The sequence below is a fragment of the Gekko japonicus genome, unplaced genomic scaffold, assembly GCF_001447785.1.
Source record: "Gekko japonicus isolate JY-2015 unplaced genomic scaffold, Gekko_japonicus_V1.1 scaffold809, whole genome shotgun sequence".
NCBI classification, from domain to species: Eukaryota; Metazoa; Chordata; class Lepidosauria; order Squamata; family Gekkonidae; genus Gekko; species Gekko japonicus.
This window is the reverse complement of record NW_015172578.1, coordinates 548,001-562,022: the sequence shown is the minus strand read 5'-3', so window position 1 is coordinate 562,022 and position 14,022 is coordinate 548,001. Positions and strand designations below refer to the sequence as shown.

The window sequence follows — 14,022 nt, the reverse complement described above, 5'->3', positions numbered from 1 at the left end:
AAATCCAATCTCTTCTTCTTCTTCTTCTTCTTCTTCTTCTTCTTCTTCTTCTTCTTCTTCTTCTTCTTCTTCTTCTTCTTCTTCTTCTTCTTCTTCTTTCTTTGGGATGGTGCTGATTGCTGCCTCCTGTACAATGTCACAAACCTCTGTCCATAGTTCTTCAGGCCCTCTGTCTATCAGATCTAGTCATTTAAACCTATTCTTCACCTCCACTGTATATTCATTAGGTCAAACCTGCATGGCCTAGTGGTTTTCCCAACTTTCTTCAGTTTAAGCCTGAGCTTTGCAGTGAGTAGTTCATGACCTGAGCCACAGTCAGCTCCAGGTCTTGTTTTTACTGACTGGGTAGAGCTTCTCCATCTTTGACTGCAAATGATATAGTCACTCTGATTTTGGTGTTTCCCATCTGGTGATGTCCATGTGTAGAGTCACCTCTTAGGTTTTTGGAAGAGGGGGTTCACTATGACCAGGGAGTTATCTTGACAAAACTCTGTGAGCCTTTGCCCAGCTTCTTTTTGTTCTCCAAGGCCAAACTAGTCTGCTATTCCGGTTACCTTTTGACTTCCTCCTTTAGCATTCTAGTCCTCATGATGATAAAGACATCTTTTTTTGGTGTTAGTTCTAGGAGGTGTTGAGGGTCTTCATAGAACTGGTGCACTTCAGCCTCTTCTGCATCAGTGGTTGGGGCATAGACTTGGATTACTGTGATGTTGAATGGTTTGTCTTGGATTCGGACCAAGTTCATTCTGTCATTTTTGAGATTGTATCCCATTACTGCCTCTTTCACTCTCTTCTTGACTATAAAGGCCACACCATTTTTCCTACAGGATTCTTGGCCACAGTAGTAGATATAATGGTCTTCTGAGTTAAATTCACCAATTCCCATCCACTTTAGTTCACTGATTCTGAAGATGTCAATGTTCAGTCTTGCGATCTCATTTTTGACCACATCCACCATACCTTGATTCATAGATATTACCAGGGCTCATTTCCATCTGGAATGAGCAGGAAGGCCATTCCAGCAGTAACAAGCCCAGACCCTGCCCCTAGCTCCCAGCAGCCCTCCCAGCAGGCCCCCCGCCTTCCCTGGCCCGCCCGCTTAGGCTATCAAGCCAGCAAAGGCCCTTGAAGGAGCGGGGAGGCATTTAAATGACTCCCCATGCTTTCCCCAGCCCGCATGCCAAAGCAGGTGAGCCGGGGAAGGCTTGGAGAGCCCCCACCCCGATATCCTATGGCCCCAATGGAGTGATCATGTCGCCGCTGCAGCATGACTCCAGAGAGCAGGGGTTTAAACTTTAAACCTTCTCTCTTTGCTTTCCTCGCCAGCCCACCTTGGCAGACCACCTGGGGAAGGGAAGGCTGGCTGGCTGGGGAAGCTAAGAAAGGTTGGGGAGGCATCTTTAAGAGCCTCCCCTCTTTGCTTCCCCAACTAGTGTGCCTTGCCAGGCTGGTTGGGGAAACAAAGGAGAGGTATTTAAAGATGCCTCCCCATCTTTATTTTTGCTTTCCCAGCTGGCCCGCCTTGGCAGGCCAGCTGGGGAAGCAAAGCAAGATGGGGAAGGCATCTTTAAATGACAGGGTGTGTGACGTATGCAAATAAGTTATGCTAATGAGTTACGCTAATGAGCTCCTTCATTTTTTTCCTACAAAATGACCCCTGGATCTTACATTCCAGGTAGCTGTGCCGTATTGTTCATTGCAGCATCAGACTTTCCTTTCACCATCAGACACATCCACAGCTGAGCATCCTTTCACCTTTGGCCCAGCTGCTTCTCTCTTTCTGGGGTTATTTGTACTTGCCCTCTGCTCTTCCCCAGTAGCATATTGGACACCTTCCGACCTGAGGGGCTCATCTTCCAGTGTCATATCTTTTAGCCTTTTGTTACTGTCCATGGGGTTTTCTTGGCAAAGATACTGGAGTGGGTTGCCATTTCCTTCTCCAGTGGATCATGTTTTCTCTGAGTTCTCCGCTTGTTCATCCTGGGTGTCCCTCCATGGCATAGCCCACAGCCTCGTCGAACCACACAAGCCCCCTTGACACATCAAGGCAGTGATCTATGAGATATATGAAATATAATACCCTTATGGTATTTTCCCAGTTGAATGTTGAATATGCCAATAAGTAGGCCTTTGACTTTTGCAGTAAATGTTGCCCCCTCCCCTAAAATCCACTTGTTTATCTCACCTGAACCTACCAAGGATGAGACTTAGCAGTGCTGGAGAGGTGGCATCTTCTACCTACGACCACTCCCATAATTCATCTATAGATGTATGAGATATAGCCACAAGGAAGCAATAACCTATTCAAAAGTAGCAACAACATATGTTATCAGACTGTATAAAGTAGCCAAATGGGCAGACATTGTAGGAGACAAATGCTTGTGATGTATCACAAGGTGTAATATTTCAGAACTGTGGATCAGAACTAGTTATTTAATCCATCACCTGTGGTGAACAGAGATGGCATAGCAAGGCAAATCAAGAACTAATTTCCAATATATATGACACGGACATTGAAGGTTTCTGTATTAATTTAGATATTGTGCATGTTTCACCAGAAATCACCATTTGCTTAGTTTTACTACCACTGAAGTGCAATAAATTAGAATGTTAGCCAATTGCTAGGCCCTTTGGGGAGACTGATCCATGTTTTTTGAGACCTATTTTTAAAAGTCAGAAGTCAATTTCCAGTTTTAACCTGCTAGTTTTCCTTGAACTAACTTCTTAGATGTAGCACACAGAAGCAGAAACCTGCTGCAGACAACTAAAAAAACATTGTTGTTATCATCATCATCATCATCATTATCATTATTATTAAGCCAGTCATATTGTGTTAGTTTAATCTGAAAGACCATTTGCAAGGTGATGATGGGGGATCTTAAAAAGATGATAGGACTCAAACTGTGACTGAGTGGAGCCTGCTGAGCTGGGAAAGCAAGATGAAAAGGGGGAAGAGCCAACATCTTATTTTTAAAAAATAAAACAGAAAGAAAGCAATAAAGCAAAAGGCATTTCCTACAGGTAGCTATTAAATCATTGAACATGTAGGCCTCTTGAGAGACACCGGCCCCTCTTTCCTTCCCAGAATGGGATTTTTATGACCATTTCTCATGTAATGCTCAGGGTCTTCACTTGGGTCTCTCCAGGTTTTTAACCCAGATTCATGCCACAGTTCCGTTGGAGATGGACCTTCACCCATGCATCACTTTCAAAGAATTTTGAATGGCTCTCTAGTGACACTAACCGAGGTTTCTGTTTTTCTCGTGATAATGTGCTAATGGTCTGAGACCCAGATTACATTCTCTCTACACACGATCATTTGTCAAACTCACTACATGATGCTGGAAATGGGGTGGAGGAGAAGGGGGAAGACAAAGGAGTGTGTACTTGGCTCTGCTTTTCTTTTCTCTCCCATGCAAGGCTCCCTTAATCTTTAAAACATCTGATTGGACATCTGAAAAATAACCAATGGCATTTTTTTTTACTCTTTCACATTTATACGAGGCCACTGAACATCTTCTTTGAAAAATTTAAAAAAAGCAGAACCAGACTTATTTTAAAGAAATTTTCACCTTTGGATCAAAAAAAGTACCACGGAGTTTGTTCAGCTCCCCCCCTCCATTTGGATTGATCATTTTTAACAGAATGTGTACGCAAGTTTGTGTGATTTGTTTTAGCTTTCATGAACAATTCCTGAAGGCCACAATAAAGGTAACTACTCCTGACCAGGGCAGAATATTTTACACAACAAAAATCTCTGTGTTCTGATGTTTACTGAAATATTCAGTGTGAAAAGTATTATAAACTCTAATATTACAAAACTGAGGGGGATTAAAGTGAATGATGTTAATTCAGTTTCAAAAAGCATAAAATGCACTGACTGGTACAAGGCAGCACTATCTGGCCCAATATATTTTCCACCATCATCTAACGTCTAGTTTGCAACACATAATTTGATTTAACAGTGAATAGGTGAGCTCTGCAACATTTGTTGGCAACTTCTGAATTGAGTGAAAGAAAGCAACAAGTATCCAACTCAACTAAACCCAGCAGTTCAACTTCTCTTTTGTTACATTTTGTCATTTGATATGGGGCCGTGTTATACCTTTAAAAATATGATATTTAATGTCAATTGCTCTCCACACCGATGAGGCAGAGTTCCTAACTTCAAATTATTTAACAGGCACCAGAGTGCTTTAAAAAAAATCCAAAAAATATACTGATATCCAGTTTTATTTGAAATCATGGCATGAAATCAAACTCTTTTCGATGATTACTTTATGTGCATGAGCCATTGCTGGCAGCACTCCCATACTCTGGCGTCCTCCTTCAGTGGCCTGAAGTCCAATTAGACTTCACCTCAGGTAATTCTTCAAAAGAAAATTCTAATAAAATTCTAATAATTTTAATTTGATGGGCGACATGTCAGGGAAAATACTAACAACCTCAAATCCAGTATTAACCTGTGGCGGAAAACCAGCCAGGGGGTATTTCCACCAGAGAGCTTGGAAACTGTTCAATGGTTGGGGGAGAGGGGAGGAGGCCAGACAGAGAAGAGCTGAAGTAAAGCAGAGATGGCTCTTTGCCAAAATCTCCTTCTAACCAAATATTCATGGATTAGGTTTTGGACTTCAGAACACTGGCTGACAATTAGCTACACTTAATATCAGAAGGGCCAGCAAGAAATTGGCATAGAGAATTTCCAACATTTCTATGTTCTTTAGAAGTGAGGTTCTAACCCCAGCTACATCTTCATTTGAATCCAGGAAGGGTAAGAGTAGGAACAGGACAGCCTTCCGACGGAATAGGCTAGCTGCTTGATTCACTGGCTTGCTCCTGGCTTAACCTGCACTGATTCGGAACATAAGATTTTTCCTATTTCAGCCACCAGACTCGTGCCTTTTCTCCCATTTCCATATTGAGCACCCCCCCAAAAAAACCCCTCCATTTAAAAAATATTTTTTTAAACCACAACCCCCCCCCCATATTTCCTGCCATGGTGCTGTTGGGCCGATGTGTTCCATGGTCTAGAGGGGAAAGTAAAGTTCATGCCTGAATGCAAGGACTGTCCCTCCTATCCATTTGGGGCAATAAGTCAACCCACTACCCCAGCAACACAATGGAAAACGTTTTTTAAAAAAAATTAGTGGGGTGGCCAATATCATAACACTGTTGGGTTTTTTTGAATTTACATTTTTATTGAGTATATCAGTCAAAACACAAACATAAATTCATTATTCATCTTATCGATATCCTCATTTTCCATTTTTAACAATCGTAAAACAAAGGAAAAAAATCCATCTGAGGTTACTATTACAACAACCAGAAATTTTTCACTCTTTTAGTCCCTCCTCTTTTCCTATGCCCCTATCTTACCCGTTTATAAATCCCATCCAACTTCCCCATAACTTATAGATACTCATAATACCACTCAAAACCTACAATTCATTCTAACTCGCATAATACTATTTTCCCTGTATCTTCTTCTGTACCTAAAATGAAAAATTGAAAGGGTTGCCTCCAATTATGGGTGCTATAGAGAAGCACTCTACAGCAAGAGGGGAAACCACCTCTCTCCCTATATACAGAGGTCTTGGGGGGGACACACTCTTCGTCTCCTTGCTATACCCATTCATATCATAACACTGTTCTTCAAAAACAACATTACAAAGCATATTAAATACTAAATTTCTAGTTCTGGTTGACATGCACATAGACTTAAATGACCATGTACTATACTTCTGTGGTATGTGTGGCTGTGTGGGTGTGCCTGGCTTTATTACTTTAAAAAAACAACACTGGTTTTTTTTTTGCAATACTGCTGTATACCACTTTTCCTCTCACAGGCCAAAAATAATGTATGGGAAGCTATTCATTAGTGAAGGGGGAGTAAAAAAACATTTTCTCCTCTTGCCATCTCATCTCTGGAATTAGCACTGGAAAGAGCCAATGAAGTCCTCCTTCCCTTACTCCAAGCAATGGAAACACGCCATTCTTCTTCAAAACAGCAAAAAGAACCCCCCAGAGTTACAGTACACCAGTATACCAGGGTCACTTTCAAAGAGGAAAACTCTTGAAACGATCAGGACTAAGTTTGAAGGAAGATTGTTTTATTGAAAAATACTGGTTAAATGTAAATCATACACACCAAACGATCCAATAACACACGCAAAAAAGGGTACAAAGAAACAGAGGAGCTTAGAGACATAGAGGGAGTTATGGGGTGATATTTACCATCCAGATGTGCAGAAGTCCATCACAGGGAGACCCTATTGCAAACAAAAGGAGACCAAAATTGTGAGTTTGGGGGTGCTACTCTGTTAGGTGCCCTAGAATGACACACAGAGCTGTGACTGGGCAGCCATTTTATAGATTAGAGAAGGTGTCCTGTGGGGCAGGACTATGGGTCTGATCAAAGGACTAAGAGGTTTCCCAAACTCTGATCAAAAAGGTGTGATGGCACCCTAGTGGGTATATCCTGGAGTGTGCATGTAGGATTGATGGCTGATACTATCTTAACTTCAAGGTATACCATATTTTTCGCTCCATAAGATGCACCTGACCATAAGACACACCTAGTTTTAGAGGAGGAAAACAGGGGAAAAAATATTCTGAACCAAATAGTGTAATAAAATATTTAATAAACTATAACAGAATAACATTTAGTAGGTGTTTTGCAGAGAAATGTCACTAAAGGAGATTTACACATCAAAGAGACAAAGGAGCTTTCAGAGAAAGAAGATCTCCATATTGGGATGTGCTGGAATGCTGAGAACTCATACTTATCTGCGGGTGGGGGGAGGAGCAGAGTGTACATAGAAAAAACAGATGGTATACCATATTTTTCGCTCCATAAGACGCACCTGACCATAAGAAGCACCTAGTTTTAGAGGAGGAAAACAGGAAAAAAAATATTCTGAACCAAATAGTGTAATAAAATATTTAATACACTATAATAGATTAACATTTGAACCATGTAAAGTGAACAGCCATGCATTAGAGCAGTAATGACGGGGTGCACGGTGGTCCGGGGTGTGTGTGTTGCATTCTATGGTAATCCAAGGACTGGAGGGGGCGATGAGGGAGGTGCATCTGGGGAGGAGGGTGGAACCGAGGAGCTGCTCCCAATCCAGTCAAGCTGGCATCTGTATGTAATATATATGGGAGTCTCCAATTAGAAAAACTCAAGACAGGTGCAGTTGTCAACAATTTTTTAATAGTTTCAAAGGCTTCTTGACAGGCTTCAGACCACTGTCCTTCTAATTCTTGAGAATGCTTGCCAAAACGATGCCCCTTTTTCTTACATGGTGCACTACCTGCTAATAGTGAAGTCAAAGGCTTGGTAATACTAGAGTAGTTCTTCACAAATCTCCTATAATACCCTGCAACACCTAGGCAGGTTCTTAGTTCTCTTATAGTTTTCGGCCTTGGCCAGTCCATCAAAGCTGACAGTTTATCTGGGTCAGGTTGTATGCCTTCCTGGGAAATGATATGCCCCAAGTACTTCACTGATGTTTGAAAGAACTTGCACTTGGAAACTGACAGTTTTAACCCATGTTCTATCAACCGTTGCAGTACCTTCATCAGCCTTGCCTCATGCTCTTCTAGGGTTGCTGAGAATATTATCAAATCATCTAAAAATGCTATTACCTCTGTGAGGTTGATATCCTTCATAACACGCTCCATCATTCTTTGAAACGTTGCTGGGGCATTCGTGAGTCCTTGTGGCATCATACGGAACTGCCAATTCCCCATTGGTGTAGTGAATGCTGTTTTGGGCTTGTCTTTCTCCTCCATTTCGATTTGGTAGTATCCACTCTTTAAATCCAGGACAGTAAACCATTTGGCTCCAGAAAGCAGAGAAAAGGTTTCTTCTATCCTGGGTAATGGATAGGCGTCCTTCCTTGTGATGCTGTTGAGACGTCTATAATCTACCACCATCCTCAGTGCCCCACTCTTCTTCCTAACCAGGACTATAGGAGAAGCATACGGACTATCTGACTCCTCTATTATACCACTTGCTAGTAGTTCATAAAGATGCTGCCTTAAATCTTCAAAATCAGCTGGTGAGACAGATCTTGTCCTTTCTTTAAAGGGCATATTATCGGAAAGGTAAATGGCATGCTTCACTCCTTTAATATGGCCAACGTCTAAATCATGCTTTGAAAAAGCTGCTCCTGCTTCTTGCTGAATCCTCTTCTCTACATATTGCTTGTAGTCAGTACTTATGGGTGATTCCCCAAAGTCCAAAGAGAGGGAAGTGTTATCGTTTTCACTTATAACTGGCATGGGCTTGATCCAATCTACAACCTCCCCTCGTGCAAGAACACATTTTGGGGGTAACGTGATGCTATGGGAACTTGCATTCTGTAGATGTACTGTGACTCTATTGCAAGAAGCTGAAGTTGTGGTGGCCAACTGGGTTTTTAACATTAACCCTCCTGGAAAGCATTTGTTGTCTGCATCTTCCAACAACATTTTAAGCTGTCCTTCTTCTGGTAATTTTCTTACTTTTCCAACAATATCTTTTACTTCTCCTGGAGGTATTATTACCGGCTGACTTTCTGCAGCTCTTACTATCCGCTTCGTGTTTCTCTTCTGTGCTTTGCACACTGCGTATGCTTTTGCCCATATGTCATTAACTTTCAGCTTCTTCAGGAACTGTGGGCCCGCCATTTCTTCACAGTCGGCCTTAAACTTCTGTAGGATATTGGTACCCACAATAACTGGGACTATTGTTGGGGGATTTTGATCAGGGCATATTAGAGCAAAAACCATCTGGCTCCTTTGAGTTCCACAGTTTTCTTTGGGAAAACTAACAGAAACAACTACATACCCCAAATAAGGGACCTCTTGACCCCCTGCTCCTATTACCTGCAGTGCTTCTTCTATTGGGTGCAATTCTATATGTGACAAGTATTTCTCATAAAACCCTAAGGTTATGCAAGTCACCTGAGAACCTGTATCTATTAAACATTTACATGGCACTCCCTCTATAAACATATGAGTGTGGCAAGGGTCTCCCACTATTTCATTTAGCACTTCGTTCACCCCCATAGTTTTGTGGGTGGCTTTTTGGAGCTTAACATTAGCTCTTTTTGAAGATTTTGAAACATGGCGCATTGACCGCTGCTCTTGCCTGGAGATTAACTTTTCTTGCACCAACTCGGCATTGCGCTCATTGGTGCACTCAGTTTTAGAGTGGCCTTCTATCCCACAGTTATAACAGAAGAACCAATGGCTACTTAACCTAGGCCTATCTGATGGTGAAATTTTAATGTCTTCTTGTTTGGGCTGATCCATCTGCTTCTGAGTAACAGGTCTCTTCATCAGTTCGGCAATAGCCCCCTCAAGATGAGACAGTCTATCTTCTACCTTTCTTGGTTCTATAGCGGCAACACTTACAGGGCTCCCAGATTCCATGATATGACATGAACTGCTAGATTTGTTAGGTGGTCTTCCTAACTGCTTAAGCCTTCTTTGCTCTTTTATTTCTTTTTCCTCTTCATATACTCTGACTTGGTATAGCAGCTGAGAGTAAGACTTCTTGGAAGTATTAGTAGTATCCAAATGGTCTCGCAGATGGAGTTGCATAATTAGAGACTCATCCCAACATCCACGAATAAATTGTTTCATCAGCTGTACTTCCTGATTTTCCAGGACTTCTGTCTTCTTCTCCACTACCTTCCTCCAAGAGTTGTTCAATCTTCTCAAATACTCAGAGGGTCTTTCAGAAGGTTTCTGGAATGTTTCTAAAAACTGAGCATAGAGTTCATCACTACTTGTCACAGGGCTGTATATCTTTTCCAGCTGTGCCAAACACTCCTCTGCAGTGGCACTCTGCCCTGCATGCAGAGCTTCATTTAGGGCTGGGGGCGATAAACTTTCTACTAGTTTCCTTTTTTTTCCTTTGCAAGATATCTCTGGATCATCAAGAAGCTGATGTACTTGTAGCCTCCATGTGTCAAAATCTACTTCACCAGTTGGTCGTGGTGAAAGGCCAGAGAAGCATTTCAGCTTAAAAGGTGTATAATCATAAGTGGCAGTGGCTTCATTAGGCTTTATCACATGCTCTACTATTGTTCTATGTACTGCTTTAGGGATGGTGAAGATGGGTGTAGACTGCGCTTGTACATCTGGTGGAGAAAATGTATTCCTGCCTGAAGGATGTATAGGTGAAATGTCCTCTATTTCTTCAGTGATTTGGGTCCCTTCTAGTTTGGGGGAGCCACCCAGGTTGGGAAGGGGAATTTTTCCTAACCCCATAGCAAACACACTCCATTTACCATTTAATTTTGCCTGTTTACATTCTCTTCTTACCATTCTGGCAGCACATACTTTACTATATTCACAGAAAGCAATGCCTTGCTCGCTGCCTTGTAAACTTTTTAACTGAATAACAGCCCCATACTCCCCTAGAGCATGTAACATCTCCTCAACGGTGGTAGCGCTGTCTGTGCTTGGGCACCAATTTTTTTATGTAACTCACTAAGGTCCTAATATCTGCAGGGAGAGTGGGCAGGTTCAGTCGGTTTTGGCAGCGGAACTCCCACCTATGGTTATTAAGACTGTGTAACTGCTGCAACTACACATATGCTTAAACACAGACATAAAAGCGGCAATACAACCAATGCACTTTAACATTTAAAATAAACTCTTTATATAAACAAAGCATGGAGGTTTTCATATAAATCCTCATTTATCCCTGGTTGGTTGCTATTACTTCATAGCAATGAATCTGCAGGATATTACTGAGTACAGATATCTTCAGCATCCGTGTATTAAACTGAGTCTGCCCGTATGCAGCCAGAGTTTGTGAAGAAGGAGTAGGAAGAATATGTGGGTATGGTCTGTTGGAAGGGTATAATTGGTATGCTGGGCTCACAACCAGCCAATTAAAAGGTAAACAATGGTTCCTTATAAGCAGGCCCTGGCTTCACTACGCACATATTTGAGCATGCTGCTGATTTACTCACCCACCCACTGTAGAGAAATATGGGATTAGACAATTGTCATTAGGGACTGACCAGGAATCTTTTTTGCTTCTCCTCAGTCTGGCTTGTTTAAGAGGGTCTTTTTTATGTGCTTCATGATGTGGGGTTATAAACAGGACTGGTATGTGACATGACTACAGTTGTTCAGTCACACAGTCGAGTCCGACTCTTCACGACCCCATGGACCAGATCACGCCAGGCCTTCCGGTCTTCCACCATCCTCTGAAGTTTGCTCAACTTGACTAGAGTTGACTACAGTTACCAACCTCCAGATGGGGCCTGGAGATCTCCTGGTGTTATAACTCATCTCCAGATGACAGAAGTTCCCCTGGAGAAAATGGCTGATTTGGAGGGTGGGGCCTATGACATCTCCAGACTACAGAGATCATTCCCACAGCACCACTGCTGAACTCCCTCCCCTCCCCAAACCCCTTCCCCAGGTTCCATCCCCAAAATCTCCAGGAATTTCCCAACCTGCAGTTAACAACTCTATGACAGGCAAACAAATTTCCATAAAATAAATATTTTTACATGAATGTGCTGACTTTTCCTCTCCAAAAATTAAAAGAATTTTCAATGTTAAATGCAAATTTCCTATTGGCTTATTCCAACTCCATCCCATTCCCAACTTGGATTAAGAAAGTCAGTAAGGGGCCACAAGGGAAACTCCCAGGGATAGGAAATGGAGGAGAAGGAGTTTGGGTGAAGTAAAGGCTCCCCCCCCCAAAAAAAAAAGTCTACATTCACTTTATATATTTATTTATTTATTATTTTAGATTTCTATCCCACCTTGCCTGCCCGCCTTTAATGTATTGAGAAAGTATCAAAGTCAATATTTAAAAACAAAACAAAAACAAATCTAAAATTGTTCCCCCCCACCCCCACCGATATGGTAAGTTGTTTAAAATTTGCCTCACCAGCCTCTGGCCCTTGTGGCCATGCGCCTGGGAGGTGCCTTTGCAAGGAGGGGCAGCCATTTGTTATAGCAGCAAAACGTTGCATACGGGTCTTCCTGAAGGGGGTGGGGCCGGTGCATTTATATGCTGGCCCTGCCTCCCAATCTCAGTCTTTATCTGGCTTTTGGCAAGTGTGGGAGCCTTGCTGAGCTGCTCCCAGGGGTTGGGCCTACCTTGGCCTGGCAGGTAGAGTACGCAGCATCAGGGGCTCCCAGTCAATCAGGAGGCATGGCTGGCTTCAGCCGCAGAGTGTGGTGATGGCAAGCAGCTGCGGAGCACCAGTCCACAGCAGCTGGCAGCGGCGGCTTATGGTGGCAGTCTGCAGGTTTGGCCTCCAGCACTGGCAGGCAGTTGGTGGTGGTGATACGAGGTGGTGATTGCAGATGGTGGTTCTGGGCAGCAGCAAGTGGCAGGCGGTGGCCTCTGTGGGGGGTTGCAGCAAATGGTGTAGCAGGCCAATGGTGCAGGGCTTAGCCTGGGCCTTCAGGCGGCTGGGTTGCTCAGCGGCAGTGCACAAGGGGCTGTTGAGGACCCCCCCCCAGCCTGGGAAAGCAACCAGTGGGACAAGGGGTGTGGGCTCTGGGGCTCGGCTCAGTGGTCCTGGTGGGGTGGGGCCAGAGTGTTCCAGCAGCAGAGTTTGGGGCCATCTGTCCCAGAGGTCATTCTTCTCTACCTGTGGATGGGCCAGCCAGCAGAAGGGTTGGAGTGTCCCAGTCAACCCCTTCTGATATTTTCTGGTTTTGCACCAGGACCTGGTATTCCCAGGGGGGCTTGGGTAGGCTCAGGTTGGGCTTAGGCTGCTATTGGGGAGCAGCAGCCATTTTGTGTCCCAGGTGGTGGCCATTTTGTGTTCTCAGGTGGCAGCCATTTTGAGGCTTGAGGGTTGCCATTTTGGGCCAGCAGGTGGTGGTATTTTTACAGCTGCTGGTATAGCCAGTTTACTGTGGGGGCATCTGGGGAACTAAAAAAGGCACTGGCCGTTCTAAAGGTAAACAACCTGCACTCAAAGCACCACTTAAGAGGCCTGCCCCTATTTTATCATCATCAGAGGATGATGATGGTGACGAAGTGCAGCAGGCTATCTTAGATAGTTTGAAGGCTCTGGAACAATCCACAGGGGTTTCCCTGCCATCTACAGGGGCTGGTGATGGGGCTCGCGGGAAAAAAGAATTGCATTCTTCTTCCAATAAGCACTTTTAAGCAGATGTCTTAACTCATTTGTCTCTTCTTGAGGGGAAGACTTCCACTTCGGCAGGGAATGGTGGCGGTGGAGCACTGCAGAAGGATTCTGGTGTGGCTTCTGAGGCTGGATCTTCAACTCAGCAACAGCTGATGGATGTTCAGGCTGGACCATCCATGGCTGTGGATAAGTCTGATGCCACACCTTACACCAGAGGGAGTTGGCAATGGGGGCAGCATGTTGCTGTCAGGCCTGGGTCTTCAACCCCGGCCTCCCCAACATATTGCCAAGGGCAATGACAGTCTTGGGGAAGCCCTCCCAGCCAAGGTACCCCCAGGCAGGTTTTACTGGCATGTTGAGGCAATCACATTCCATGCCACCCATACCATAGTGGGGCAGCCCCTCTCCCTGGCTCCCATGTCGGCTCTCCCCTTTGACAAGCTGGCACTTCCACTAGGGGATCACCTGTTGCCAGCTACAAGGGACAAGATTTGTAGGTGGGAATACAGACATCTTTACTCTTCTTTTCCAGGAGTTGGAAAAGAAGGAGAAGGATAATCTGGAGGACAGGGACAAGGAAAAGCTAAGACAGATGTAGACAGAACTTGGGCTAATTGGGTCACCGGTTTCTTGGTATATGCTGGGGTGCTTTCAAAAGCACAGCCTTTGAGGGCAGCTTCATTGTTTCAGTATTTCAGTATTATTTATAAGGGTTACACTGGTTTTAATGGCCCTGCTTGGTTGCAGTACGATGAGGAATTCAGGATCAGGGCTGCCATGAACTCTTTGTTGCAATGGGACCAGATACATCCCCAGCTCTGGCTGCAGGTCGTGTCACCGGCATGGCCGAATCTGGGTGATCGGTCCCACAGTGGTCATTTAGTGCATCACT

At 43.9% G+C, this 14,022-nt stretch overlaps 1 protein-coding gene across 1 annotated transcript; it reads right to left on the bottom strand.

Moving 5' to 3' along the window:
• Positions 1–6,996: 6,996 nt before the first annotated feature.
• LOC107119009 lies at positions 6,997–10,431 on the bottom strand. The gene has a single exon (XM_015421433.1). The coding sequence runs from the start codon at positions 10,429–10,431 to the stop codon at positions 6,997–6,999; it is 3,435 nt and encodes a 1,144-aa protein (XP_015276919.1).
• Positions 10,432–14,022: the final 3,591 nt, after the last annotated feature.